Genomic DNA, 15,656 nt, shown 5'->3' with positions numbered 1-15,656 from the left:
AACATACTTTAAAATTAACATACCTTATAATTTTTAGAGAAGTATCATCACATTCATACAGTTCATAATAAAAACTTTAAAAAGCAGACTTGTTTTATATAAAAGCCAATTAAAAAATGAGACCCAAATCTATTTGTTTTTCCTTTAGAAAATGCTACAATGCAAAGGGGAGACCTAAGGTTTATACCTTATTATTCAATAAAGGATTCCTACTTTATTTCCCAATGTTAGAACAGATATAGTTAGAGTGTATTTGTTTCACATTTAATAGGAGATTGCATTTAATAGACTCAGGGGTGAAATGAGGCCTAAATGGCATTCAGGCTGCTACTATGATTTTCCAGATGAAAACATGAGTGATCTAGCTAGAAAACCAACTTGACAGAATTTTAAAGTACCAAATAATCCCTTATGGCTCCACACTGCTGATTAAATAAGGCTGGCCAAGAGTATAATTAACATCTTGAAACTACTAGTCAATAAACAATAGTGTTTTTACATGCCTATAAAAAAAGCTTCAGATTCAAGACTTAATCCTTTTGAGTTTTATATATATTTTTGCTGACTTCCCAGATTCATTCCTTCCAAGCTGCACTCCAACCAAATCATGACCTGAACTATTAACTATTCTTCTAGAACACTTCTTTTCCACTAATGTCTGAAAAAAGCCTTTCTACTTCAATTGTAAATACAGCTTGGTACATTTCTAGCTTGATACATCATTTCTTCCAAAAACAGCAAAAAGTCCAATAACTTGTAAATTGAATAGGATTAATAAAATCCTGTGCTAAATGCTTACCAGTAGAAGCAGATGATGACGTGTACACTCAGAATACAAGAACCATTATCTACCGCACTACTTAGTAAATTCTATTAAGAAAAAAAGATTTTGCACTCTTTTCAGCGACAAAATCTACCACCAAATGATGTAGGTATGTTTTTACATTTCAATACAAGTGAATGGTGAGAGAAAGGGGCAGTTCTTGAGGAAAATCCAAGAACTATACAACTCGAGAAATGGCAGAAAGCTAACCCATTTTCCATTTTCTCACTCCATTTCCCTTATGCAATTTCCCTGACTCTGACACCTTGTTAACACAGAAAGTCTTTGAATTAATTCCAAAGTATCAACAGAATCAGAGAAGAAAATTCTAGATTAGCAGGAGTAAGTCCTTTTTAAAGTTATAATAACTGGAAAATAAGTATCAATTCAAAAACAGACCATTAAAATGAATCATTTATGAGATGCCAAATTATAAACCTACTATATTGATCCGGCCACCAGTTTAGAATGGATTAATGGCAAGAACAAGTAATTATAGCTTTGAAATTTACAAAGTAGCAATAATTAGGTTTCCAGAAAAATGTTCTATGAACACATGGCATGACTGAATAAGAGGGAACAAAGGAAGCCAATAAACAAGCCTACAGTACCAACAAAATTTCCAAAATTATAAACACTGAACCAAAGGCATAAATAGATAGCCAAAGAAATGAGACAAAAATACTAACTAAAAGATAATCTGGAGCAACTACCAACAACAGCCTCACTTTTTAATATAAAATGCCATTAGAAACGATCAGAAATCACTTCAATGAACACTAATTACACATCTATCAATTAATTACATACATCAGAAGCTTGAAAAAGCTTCCTCTAATACTTTGCTAAACCATTTCTAATCTTTATCACCGTAATTCAGCTATTCCCCTTACCACTTTACAACAGGAATCACTTTATAATCCAAAACTTCTTTATATACCTAGTTTCTAAAAACCACAATTGAGCAACATATAGGCTGCTCTTTATTTGTCCAGGTAAAAGAAAATGCCAGTACCTTCCCAAGAATCAGAACAACTATAATAACCTCAACTACTTGACAGTGTTGCTTTCGTATCTGTGCTTCAAGAAAAGAGCAAGCAAAACTCAGTAAGTCATTATTTTAGCAAGCAACTAAGCTTAAAGTTTTACTCTGTGGAAATTATGATTTTTCAGAAAATAATTACATAAGCCCAGCAAACAGGTATTACGAAAATATCAATACATATCTTGTCTAGCTAAAAAAAACTTTTTAAAGAGGATAATCCAAACAAGGAAAACCGAGGTAGAGAGCACCAAATTAGTAAAGGCACAGGGTTATAAGGCAGTGTGGCACCCAAATACTGAAGCACAATTTCAAAACAGCAACTTCTAGTTATCTAAGAGGTCATCTGGAGAGACTTCACCATTAAAAAATTACCAATGTCGATTACCACATACATTTACAGTACACCCAGAAATCTCACCCCTTCTGTGGATTTTTAAAAAATGCACTGAAATCTTAAGAAGTAGAAACCAAGCTTTTAAAACAGCTTTTCACAACAAAATTTATTAGAAGAATAGTGGTTTTGAAAAGTCTAGCATCCAGTGAGAACTACCATACACAACATTACAGCTGGGAATGTTTCTCCAAAATGTCATGGTCAAATAATACAATGGAACCATTAAATCTTACACATGCACGAAAGAACTAGCGCTTCTGACATACAATGCAAAAAAAAGGGGACCACATGGATTAAAGTTTTAAGTACTCATCACATACATTAAGACACAGCTTATTTTAGTCCAGTCAAAAATCAGAACTGCATTAAAAAATTTAATGTAGTGCAATCAAACCAAAAAACTTAATTTGTGATCATAAGTGCTCTACTACATAAACATTGATCATAGCAAGAAACAAAAAGTTCAAATCACACAGTACAAAAAAAATCTGTAAATAAATATAAACTACAGTACAAGAGAAATATTAAATTATACAATTCCGTCAAACTGTAAACAGTATATTGAAATGAGGTCCATAAGAGTAAAGGGGGTTCCTGTTTTGTCGCATGACACTTGAACTTCTAGAAATCTGAAAGATGCCATTTTCCATTATCTTCAAAGGCTATGGGTTTTATATATGGAGAGTTCCTTTTAGATGTAAGATATCAAATATTAAAGCAGAGGAATAATCTATTTTGTTAACCACAGATAGTACTGTAGAAAACAAATGGAGTCATTAAAGAATAAAGACCTCTAGGAGACAAGTCTTAACAGTAAAGATGCAAAGGCTAAAACACTGAAATTAGAACTTCACATCATTAGAAACTTGTCACCGAGGACTTCAAGGCTACAAAACATACTGACAAAATTGTCTGCTGATATGCAGACCTAGACCTCTGCTAATTTTTTGACATTTACATACTCATGTTACAACACCAACTTTGGCAGAATCACTACTAATAAACTCAGAGCACTACTGGCCCAATGGTTCCATCACAGTGGCCAGTGCACAGAATTTTCTAAAGACATTGCATAAACTAGAATGTAGAGGTCAGACACCCAAGGACCAGTGCTTGAATTTAGTAGTAGTGTGGTGAAGAAGCAAGAGCCACATCGAGGAGTAACCGCATCTGTTACAGTTTACAGAAGCAGCAAGGAATGTCATTTAATTGTGCTGGCTATTAGTGGCATTTAAAAACATATTTCTGTGTGTGTGTGTGTGTGTGTGTGTGTGTGTGTGTGTGTGTGTTATACGTGTGCTGGTTATACGCTTATGCACATTTTGTTTCTTTAAATACACTGTTAACAGGAACCCCCACATTATCTGCTCAGTAGTAATAACTGAATATATAGAATGCCACTATAAGAGTGTGAGGCACCGTGTGCTGGAGAGTTATATGCAGCTTTAAAATCTGTTTGGCTGAGTTATACCTGGATACCTGAACTGAGTTTTTAAGTTGACATTCATCAAGGATGTGCTACCAGCACGTCGAAATAAAAGCAAAACAGAAAAATACAAGTCACTGTTAGGTTTAAGAATAGCATCAAAGTACCTGAATTGAGTGAGAATAGTGTGTAAACTGTCCCTGAGGGTTTTTAAACAGTGTGTACAAGCTGGATTCCTAAGAACATTAGTTTTATTTAACAGTGTGGACTGATAAAATACCAATGTCTGACAGTTTAAAGAGGAGGTTATAAAGAATTATATGCAAACACTCCAAATGTATATTTTATACATTTCGTCTCAAAGCAGCAATAAGCTGCTGTAAAGTATACATCCCATCAGCACAAGCAACATGTGGGAGTCAGATAAAGGTTTCTATCTTAGCCTGGTTTTCCGACAGCACAGCATATCAATATCCAATGACTATTATCTTTCCTATTATCAGAATGTAACTAATTTCGACTAGCAATATAGGATTAGACTTTTAATCAAACACTTTGCTATTACATACTAAAATTCCTTAAACTTACTAATGCTGGTATACTAACCTAGTTAATTATCCCCCCCTCATTTTAGAAATATACCCTTCCACAACTTAAAAACATTAAGATCCATTTTCAGTCCTCTGATGTAAAAAGCATGTCAGTGAATTAATATTAAAAATTTACACAGTAAAAAGGCTTGAATTTCAGCCAAAGATTCTAAATACTGCTCATTCCCTGAAGACTTAAAGGGAGAGAGAATCCCTACCCATTTTCCTAGTGATTTATTTTTCTAAAATGTTCTGACACAATTTTTCATGTTGGGGAATTTTCCCCTCACCTCCTCTCAAATTCCAAATTCTTAAGCCTGAAATGCTTAATGAAATGGGAAACATGAGGCAATCATTTGGAATTGCTTGAAAGGTACAGAAAGTTGTCTTTTTTTTTTTTAATAAGATAAGATTTATATAAATGTGATCTGACCCCGTGTAATGTAGTTATGTTTTATATTTTTAAATAATCGCGCTAAACTTACAGTACCTAAGACTCTGAAGATAAATTAAGACTTTAGTGTTGTAACAGAAAAAGTGCTGAATTATCCCTTTTCTAGTACTTTAAACATTTCGGACAAGTGCTTTCCTAGTGACAGTAAAGTTTACTATATACCCTTCCACCAAGCAGAAAAAAAAAGTTACCTGGATGAAAGAAAAGACTTTTAGGAGTGTAGCACCGGGTATTTACCAAATAACAGATGTTTTTTTTCACTTACTCTGAGGGGGTAAAAATATTCTAGATTGAAATTCTATTTGGCTATTGAATGTTAAAAATCCCTGCTCTACTGTGTCAGTGTCCTGTGGCCAACCCCCCACCCCCCTCCCCCAGTCCCCTTACACACTATCCACTGAGAATCTAATCTCTAAAGAGATTATTTTAAAATTTATGTTTTCAGGACATACCTGAGAAAGGGTGCAATTATGCAGAACAAGGAACCCAAGACTGCACTAATACTGGTTATAGGTTCATATATTCTTTCCCAAGACAAATCTAAAAAGTCTAAGAGGTATGGATCTTCAAATACGTCTTACTGCTTTAGTTTTTTTGGTATGTGTGTAGGGTCATTTCCAGTGTTGAAAAGATCACCTTGAGTCTGTTCAAAGACAGTTCAAGATGGGGTAAATAGTTCATTTCCAAAGTCAAACTATAAGGATTAAATATTATGATTATAATATTTGCTACATCCAATAAATCGATGATTAACTAAAAGTGCTTGTTTTTTAGTGTTTATCGATACAGCTCTAAATGAACTTGAAACCTTAAAATTACCCCCCAAATAGTTGCAGAATTAACTCATTAACTCATGTTTTATTGTCAAATCAACATTAATTAGCCTTGATTCTCATTTTCAAACTATCTAAAAGATTTTTCTATCAAAGAATGAAGGTGGCCCAACTTCACCACATTATCTATCCTGTGACTCAATGTTAGTATCGTAGTACAGAATCTTTAGCCTCTTCTCAAGTCTACATACTTTTCCCCTCCTACTCCTTACCAACCCCCCCCCACCCCATTCTCCTTCATAACATTTAGGGCACACAGCTACAGGGCTAATGTCTGCTTTTTCAAAAGGCAACTGTGAGTTTATCTGGGAACAAGAGAGAGGACAAGCAGAGAATTTCCTCTATTTTCCCTTCAGTCACCATGTTCACAAATCCTGTAAGTCTCCAGGACAGAATGAATCAAAAACAAAAACAAACAAACAAAAAACTAAGATGATTTTGGAGGTCTGCATTCCTTGTACCAGAATTATACGTCTTTCCTTTTCAGCAGAGTTGGAAAGCAATCAATTTTTTAAGCCCCTATACAGCTTTAATAGTCTCCTAAATGGACCATTTGGCTAAAGCCATTAAGTTTCTAATAACTCTGGCCCGACCACAGTATTAATGAAGACCTAATTACAATGGAAAGGTAACAAGGAAAACAATTTTTGTTATCTTCAATGAAGGTCAAAATTTAACCTATAACTTTCAATGTCTTCCATAAAAGATTAAGTGGAGCAATTCAGTCTATTGTCATATTCTACCACCAATGACAGCAACCTGAATATATAGAAAAGGATGGCTCATACAAAACCACCTCTAGCATTTAAAGAAAGAATAATTACAAAAGAAAAAATACATGGTTTCAAAATTAAATCTACAGGGACAATAGCTGTTAAAGAAAATGACACCCACCAGTCATTTATCCTCCATAACTACTCAAAATAGTTTCAGGTTCTGACACTGGGCTGACTCATTAATTTGTTTTGTAAAAATAACTAAATGAATCCAAGCTTCACTATTACGGGTCAGTGAAATGTAAGAGAATCACAAAGGCTTAGAACCAGGCCTTGCACCATGTGCTTACTTGGGCAGGGGGAGAACACACAGCTCACTAGCAGCTCAAAGGTTGCTAAGTACTGCCTAATGACAGAAGGTAGTTATGATATGGGCCTTTGCAGGTAGTAATTTTTAGTCTAATTTAGAGTTCTCTCCAGAAAATTGGGAACTAAACGTCTCATTGTGCCTTATTGTTTTACTATCTGATCCCATATAGCTCATATATATAGCTCAGGTAAAATGTTGGGGAATGAAAATGCCAATTGGATGAGGTAATGGTTTATAAGATAACCAGAGTTCTAAAAGCACTTCAATATTGTAAAGTAAAAGTGTACCACATAAAGCTAATACACACTTCACACTTGTTGAGCTTGCTCACCAGAACTGAACAGTAATTAACTTCACATAAGGACCCCTATTATCACACAAAGCCTTACTCATATTCATGATCTGCTGCAGCAAAGGTTTATCAAGCAACACCTAAACTTCAGAGTAACAACAAACTTAGTATTAAAAAGTATTATACACAAATATAAATTATGTTTCTTGAAAGAGAGACCTTGTCCTTCATGGTATTTGGGGAGCAGAAAAAAGTGTATAGCTCATCACATAGTTCAGAGTCACTTGAAAGCCTACTGAACTTAGTAAAATAGTACATTACATTACTGTCAAGTTTCATGACCCAACTCTCTGAAAAATAAGAAAGCTAACGATAAAAATACCAACCAGATATCCTTCCACAGGATCATTAAGTATTTTTGACTTTACAGTGCCATATCTACTCTATAATATCCATGTTTTCTCATTTAAAAACAAACAAACAAACAAACAAACAAACCCGCAAGAACTGATTTTCAACACATTATCTCCTAACATTAGTGTGAGTAATGTCATCATCTGCCTACTGGAAAATGAGAGGAGAAAAGGCTTTTGTGACAAAGACAGCTGTGAACTATACCTTCCAATACCATAAAAATGGTCAACTGTTGTTTGGGCCATGCAAAACTCTGATTAGCAGAAATTAAGCATGCGAATAGACCAATCTCTATTACACATTTATGAGGATGTCCCCAAACTAGAATATCTACACTGAAAGTGCCAATACAGAACAGTGGCAAATCAAGAGAAAAATCAAATATTGAAAGATCACTGCGGCACCAAGACTGCCAGCCAGCCATGTGATGAGCCACCTCCAAGAAATACATGGTATAATGGAATTCTGAACACAAAATTTAACATTAAAAGTGCACCTGAATATTACCAACTAACTTTACAAAACCTACAATAAGGTAAAATATATATCTTTTGAAATATTCAGCAGCTTTCTGTTTTTTTTTTTTAAGTTTTTTTTTTTTTTCTGAGAGGCTCATGAAATTTAAAAGGGACCACTATCTAATTTCAACCATGCTTCACAAAACAATAATGGCTATTTTATATTGCAGTTACCAATGTAATGCAATTAGTGCTTTAAAATAATCTACACTCAAAAAAGAAATGAAAAAAAAAAAAAAAGAGAGAGAGAGAGAGAGAGACCGACCGACCTTTGGAGGAAATATGCTTATTCAAAAGCTTCTTGGAAAAGAAAATTTACCTGAATATCAAGTCATGACTGATCTCAAGTGTAATGTTTAAAAGCTTCACAGACATGAATATTACAATCTTCAGGTCTCAGGACTTTTAATCTGAGAAAGTTTAGAGTTTGGTTTGTTTTTAAATTCACTTTCTAACCAAAACAAATAATAGAAATACTCAAATTTTCACTATTTACAAGTCTCAGCCTACAATCTGAAATGACACAATACAAGTTCTCTTATTTAAACTGCAGCATTAAAGGGTAGGCACACCATTCTTCTGCTGCTCGATTGTCATCCACTGAAACACACATAGAAAATATTTATGTTAGTAAAATGATCACTCCATGTACACTACAATGACAAAATTTACATTAACTCAACTCATACATCACTTTAGAGACTACCACACAGGATTTAACCTCTCTGAACAGTAAAAACTACAAAAGTTGAACTTTTAGGGCCAGATTTTTAAATGGGCCTTTAATGATGCCTTTCTGAGAGGGGATAAAAGCAAGCACAAATTAATTGCTCAAAGGACCTTTCTGCAGCAATTTGGGCTACCAAATACCCCAAACATCAGGCAAAAAGATACCATGTTTGCAATTAATTGTGTGTGTCAAATTACTGAGTGTGGAACAAAGGAGGCATTCCTTCACAAGCTTAGCCCTTTGCTTTCAGCAAACTTTCTACAACTTCCTTCAACTGCAGATGAAAACCATATATTTCATAAAATATTTTTATTGCAACTTCTAGCTAGGCTAGAAAATATTGCAGAGTCATATACTGCTCTGAACCTAAGCTGCGTTTTCTGTTGAGACTAGAAAGCTAAGAGAAAACAGGCTCAGTCATCCACAGATTAAACTGCTACACAAAATAACCAAACCAAAAGAGGAACCCAAGCCCAGGCTATGTCAAGAATGAGCAGTGCATGTATTTCAATAACAGCAATGGTGTGCCTAACCTTTGAAAACATAGGCTGCGGAGGGAAAACTATCCTTAACCTAATAACTGCTCCAAAGTTGCTAGGCAAGAATTTATGCCTTGGGAATATCTGGACCTACTTCTCTTCAAACTCTTAGTATCTATCTGAAATCATCAGCCTCAATTTAATACTCCAAGTCTTATTTTATTTTACACAAAAACTCCAATGACTTTTTGTTTGGTTTTGGTTAAGCATTTAGAAGGGCCTGACCACCTTTCTCAGCAGATGAGATAGGGTATATGTGATGTGGATTTTGTTTTTGTACCAAGAGTAATTTTAATTTGGTCACAAGGCAAAATTAAATTTCATGGGCTTTATCTGGCAAAAAATTGTAGGAAATAAATATTCTGAATTTGATTACTGTAATTTGAAAAGCCCATCTCAAAAAAAGTTTAGATGCTTTTCAAGGAGTGCTTATATAAACATGATCTGGAAAGTCCTGAACTGTGTGCTAAACAACCATAAAAATCACCTAAATATCAGAAAAAGTTAAGAAGGGGATAGAATACAGGATGCCAAAAAGGAAGGGAGGGAGGAAGGGAGGGAGGGAAATGTTGAAAGCAACAAATTAAATAAAAACTAAAAAACAACACTCCCCCCCGGATCTAGTATCTGGATTAATTAAAAAAGAAATTCTACTGAGCTCAATTGCTGATTGAACTATCATTAGATGTGAAATGCAACCTAAATCATATTAGGTTACCTTGGGGTTCTTTTTTTCCTCTCACCACAAACATGTATCCTTCATTCGTGTGGATATTTGGGCAGACTACTGAGGCTGTAAAAATCTAGATACCATTTTTGCAATATTATAATTACTTAAACACTCTTCTTTCCTTACTTCTCCCTTTTCCCAATAAAAAGATCTTGACATTTTAAACTAGTTGCTGCATGATATCCAGTTGTTAGTACATGATCAAATCTGTAAAAGGTTTTAAGAATACAAAGAAACTTAGTTTGTTAAAATGAGGCATCCTCTATTGTTTTATGTAATGTACCCTGACTGCTCCTGAGTAAGAACGGAGCTCGTCCTCCATGAGATAAGGCTATATCCTCACTTGTTGGTGAGACCAAATTCTACCCTTAGAAAATACCAAATAAAATTACAGCAAAGGTAGTGTTACAAAGTAATTAACCGAAGCATTTCTGAAGGTAGTGTGTGCACATTTTCCACCTCCTCTCCTACTGGGTGAGCACTGAACAGATTGCTGGTTTGTTAAGTAAATTTAATAGAAGAAAATCATAAAATGTAAATTGACCTAAATAATTACGTATCACTGAATAACCAGATTTTTTTTTAATTCAAAGGTTCATTGCTCCTAGGACTTTTTTCTTTAGTTTAATCCTTCAATTAGGTGAAACGTAGAAGAGTAACATGAATGATTTTATAAGATGGCTTTCCAATTTGTAATGATAAAGCTCCCAGTATGACAGAGGTGGTTTCTAAAAGGGGGCTTTTTTCTTTCTTTTTTTTTTTTTTAAATAAAGGCAAATATAACTTAAAAAAAGAAAAGCATGCAGGCTCTACAGGCAAGGAGTCCACTTCCATGTATCTGTTCTCTGTGAGGTAACTCAATTCTCTTTTGTAGAGAAACATGCAAAAAGGCCAAACAATATCCCGAGCCATACTGCACATGAAAATTTTAAAATATGCAACATTCAGAATGCACCTTTCACCTCTGTATACACAAGTCAATGCAAATTCTGCAAAGAAACAAGTGTCACAGTGAATGAAGTTAGGTGTAAGCAATGATAGCTGAACAATGCAGTAGTGCTCACCCAGTTTGTACAGTAATTGGCACTCTACAGTATTCCTACTCATTTTTTGATTCATTTGCACTTTGTGCTGCCTCTCCCTGGGGATCTAATTCAATCTTTACAGAAACATCTGGCCCCTCCGACCTCATTAATTTCATCTTTTTCTTTGGAGGGTTTTTCAAAGTGCCCAGCCTCTCCTTTACTTTGTACTCCAGTGTACTGTGGGGAATCCCATAAATACTCTGAGCTTTGGAAACACTCATTTTTCCACTCATAACCACTGAGATTGCTTCCTCCAGTATCTCACTGTTGTACTGTCTGTAACGCCCTCTTTTCTTCCGAGGCTGCTTGGAGCCAGGGTCTCCTTCTTGATCCGATGTGGGATATGGCTGTCCAGAGGTAGACTGCTCAGCATCTGAGCCCCAAGAATCGGGTCCAGCATCTAACATGCTTTTTCTATTTTGTTTTGGAAGAATAGCCCTTAACTTTTTACTAAGCGCGCTCTCCGTTTGTGAACCCATTACCAAAGAGCTATAGCTGTACTGATCACCAGTGCGAGACTCCCAAGAAAGATCCATTCCTCGAACTTGTGGTATCTTTAAATCTACAGGCGATGCATGGCTCGCATCCTTTTTTCCATCTTGTTTTGCTTGAAGTGCCATTTTTGGAAAGGCAGAGTTTTCTGCAAGAAAAGGAAGGTCACTGATGTTGCTGAGTGCACCATTTCCCCTGAACTTCATACGGCTGAGGTTGAACTCATAATGTGGTTTTGCCCAAGAGGCTTCCCTGGATAATATTAAGTGTTGTCCATGATTCTGTAATCCAGATGGCCCAAGGCTGGCAGCTGTGGACAATTGGTTTCTGCTCAGTAGTTCTTCACTAATCTGCAGGGATCGAGCCAATGGAACTTTGAGTGATGTGGAGTGTCCAAAACCTTCCCTGGTTCCATCCTGTAAGCTTCTTGGAGGTACCCCATCACCACTCCGAAGTCCGTCTGGGCGGTACTGGCTGGGTCTCCCAGGTCGCCTAATTGGATGGAAGGAAACTGATGTGAGCAGGACTTGCACAGGTAGGGAGGGATGGGTGAGGGGACCACTCCTTTATTAGAAGGCCTTGCTTGGGTAACATCACTTTGTGTTATTTATTTATTTTTCTCTAAAATTAAAAAAAAATTGTCTCGGCAGTTAGTTTTAGAACTTGTTCACAAAAAAAGAAAAAGGAAAAAAGAAAAAAAACCAGGAGCTTTTTGGGCAAAGAAAAATTAAACCTGTCAGCTGGTCTCTGGTTGGGTTCACAAATTTTCGGAGAAAAAGTTTCGCGCAACTGTCTGAAAATAGCACCTTAATTATTAATTACAAAGTAATCATCAAGTCTCCAAAGATCTACACAGAATTGTGTTACCAATGTGACGTTACCACTAAACAAGTACAGTAATAAAAGAGTAAGCCAAATTATTTATTTTAATGCAACATATTCAACATTCATGACAACCAGCTATAAAACTGGAACCATTTACAGTGGTGGAACCCATAGATAACTGCTCATTTATCCCACAAACAAGTTGATGTTCATTATCAAAAACCAAACATGTTCAAATAACATTGCTTATTTTGCTTGGGAAAAAAAAATATGGCTACCAGCCCCAAGCGGGGGGGAACCCAAACCAAAACAAATCAAAATACCTATCGCATTATAACTTACCACACTTCTTCATTTTAAAACACTATTAGTTGCAGACACGAGTACCACTAATTTTCCATTTGAAGTAATCCAATCTTTAAAGAAACTGCCCTTTATTTTCCCCAAACTTTGTTCCTTAAGTTCTACTCAAAGTAATTACTGTCAGAGGTATGCAAGCAATTTATAGCAGTTTTCTTTAGTTAAAAGTGTCTCTTCTTAAAATATTAAGCATCAATTTTGAAATTTTAAGTGGATGGCTTTCAAATAATTTTAAAAAGTCAACTACTTACACAAAGTTAATTCATAAGGTTTCCATTTTCACAATAGATAAATACTATCAATGATAAAACTGGCGACTGGTAAAGCATGCCCAAGGGTAATAATTACATTTACTAGGCACAAAAGTGGAACTCTGAAGAAATAATGATAAACCAGCTATGTTCTCCAAAAGTCTACAGGGATTCTGTGCTGTTATCAGTAAATAACATAATAAAGATAACAATGAATATTCAACTAAAAGATGGGCAGTCTTATAGGTGCTTTTGTCTTCCAGAAAACAGTACCACACAAAAAACACTTTCCATTCAGAGGGGTAAACCACAGCAACGTCAACCGTATTATGCATGGAACTTGGTGGCCAAGTTTAAAGTAAATCTTAAGCAAGGGATTCATTTATGCACACCACTTAGGATTCTCCTACATGTGTCCTTAATCACACAATTCAAGTTTTCTGATATATAAACGGAACCCAATGATTTGGGACCATAATGAGTTGTATCTAATATAAACTAGAGTGAAAAGAAGGGCTTAAGAAAAAAAAATTAGTAAACTATGCAAATTGCATTAAATCAGTAAGTTACTTTTAGACTGAATAGAGGAGGAGAGAAAAAAGAAAATGATGGAATTTTAGAGAAAATAAAGGCAGCATTTTAGGAGTCAGTAAAGGAATTCTTCAATTTGAAGGTGATTAAGAGTAAGTTGAAAAAGATTTGCCATTTAGTGTGTACATATTCCTTTAACATCTAAGTAACTTTCCTACGTTGGTACTCTGAAAGTTAAATAAACCTACATATTAACTAATTTAACTTACCAAAGTTACTTTTCATATATGAAGTTGATTTTTGGTTACAATACAATTTTATGGAAATCCTTCCTAATATGGTATTTAAATGTCTTCATTAACACCTGACTTTTCTAAATGGCTTCTATGTACATGCAGAGAGAATTTAGACAATCCTTACACTATAAAATTAGATGGTCAGAAAATTCACTTTAATTTGCTAAGAGTTATCAAAACTGAGCATGTAATAATCTCTTGGTACCATACGATGGTTATCCCAACATCTATAGTTTTAACCACTTAAAAAACAAAAAATACATACAATTACATTTTCTGAACTGCCACAGTATTAAAATTGCAGTTCAAATCAACAAATGAAACCAAATCAAACCAAATCAAACCAAAACAAACAAGAAAAAAATGAAGAGCTCCCACATACCCACACACTCCATTAGAGATACCCAGTTAAGTACGGGAGCCCAATTTTCATTCAACAACTTCAGCACACATAATACTGCCTTACATCTGAACCCTGGAGTTATTTAGGTTGGGTTTCCCACTCTCAAACATTCAACAACAAAAAGGCCAAAGACATTCTTGCCATATTTTTATTCACTCACTACTTGAAGTGACTGGGCAAAACTCATCTACCGTAGTCAATTCTGGACTTCACAGATTGAGCTTTTACTTGAGAGATGGACCAAGTAATTTACTAAAGGCCCACTTACAAGAGTGTTACTTTGAAGACTTAATTTTTAAAACATACAATGGAGATTAGTACCAATCTTTGATAAACTGCCCCCCTATAAAACTGTGGAAGGCTACAAATATTTTCCCTTACCCGTTCCCTTGAGTACTGGAGCAGCCTGGAGAATGGCTCAGGGAAGTGCTGCCAGCACACGGACTTTTCTTAGTGGACAGATCAAGTACACCGTCTGTAGAGACACAAACACACACCTGAGGATATTAAAAACTAGGAACAAATGTGGACTGAACAGACCAAAAATGACAAAGCAACAGGCCCAGTCAACCATGCAGATACACTAGCCATATATGAAGTTATGAAGTCAATTCATTAAAGAATCAGGACTAGTTTCCCTCCTAAGTGACATACATTTAGCAAAGCTTGAGCTAGTATCTCCAAGGGTTAAATATTTTATTAGTAGGGCAAGCACATTACTGAACATGTTAGGATATAGTGAGGTAACAGAAATCGCATTTTACATTGTATTAAGTTCTGTAACAGAACTGTTAGACTCCATTTTCTAAATTCACCTTCATCAAAGCATGTGAGTTTTAATGCCACATCATATAAATTATAAAACCAAATTCCTTAAGAGCTAAGTCTACCCAAAACACTGTAAGTATATAAAAGTTGGACTTAGAAAATTTTATAACACAAATCATTTTAAAATATGTTTATATGATTAAATTACATGTATATACAAAATAGTCTATAAAATGAATCAGATATTAACTGTTTATTATTTTCATGTGTCCTAATTACTGTTTAGACACATCTGCAAAAAAACTCTGTATATGGACAATCTTTTGGAAAAAATCTGCAGAAACTCTTGGTATCTATAAAAGCAAGGTTTTTCAATTAATAAGCCATTACAAACTAGTGAGCAAATTTTAGGGAAAGAATGAAACAGTCTTGATACTGATGACAATCTAGACGTTTTGGCCATTTTTTTTTTTTGACGTTTGGCCATTTTTTTTTTTTTAACTGAAGCTAGACCACATAACAAATTCACACTATAAAACAAAAAATTAGAAGACCTTCTTTTCCCACAAAGACTTTTTTCCCGAACAGACATGTCTAAAAAGGAAAATTCATCATCTGGACAACTTTTAAAGCTGCCATTCTGTCTAAAATTAACGAAGCAAGCTAATACTCCATGCCTCTGATTTTCAGTTGGTCAGCAGAGAGGACCTTCTATCCAGTTATGTTAAAAACTGCCCCAATATAGAATCTACATAGGACTTGTGTCTGAGG

The 15,656-nt window shown here is 35.0% G+C and overlaps 1 protein-coding gene across 8 annotated transcripts in view; it reads right to left on the bottom strand.

The window, feature by feature from the left end:
* Positions 1 to 15,656, bottom strand: part of LCOR (ligand dependent nuclear receptor corepressor) — a 144,171-nt gene that overhangs the window by 27,168 nt on the left and 101,347 nt on the right. For 6 of the 8 annotated variants that reach the window (XM_032313085.1, XM_032313086.1, XM_032313082.1 and 3 more), the window contains one exon: positions 14,499 to 14,592. In XM_032313085.1, the coding sequence (XP_032168976.1) occupies positions 14,499 to 14,592 (94 nt within the window). Of the gene's footprint in view, positions 1 to 2,350; positions 11,944 to 14,498; positions 14,593 to 15,656 lie in introns of those variants that run through there. The other 2 variants (XM_032313088.1, XM_032313089.1) reach the window with 2 other exon arrangements.

This window comes from Mustela erminea, chromosome 14 (assembly GCF_009829155.1).
Source record: "Mustela erminea isolate mMusErm1 chromosome 14, mMusErm1.Pri, whole genome shotgun sequence".
Lineage (NCBI taxonomy): Eukaryota > Metazoa > Chordata > Mammalia > Carnivora > Mustelidae > Mustela > Mustela erminea.
Note: the sequence above shows the minus strand (reverse complement) of the source record. Positions and strands in the feature narration are given on the sequence as shown.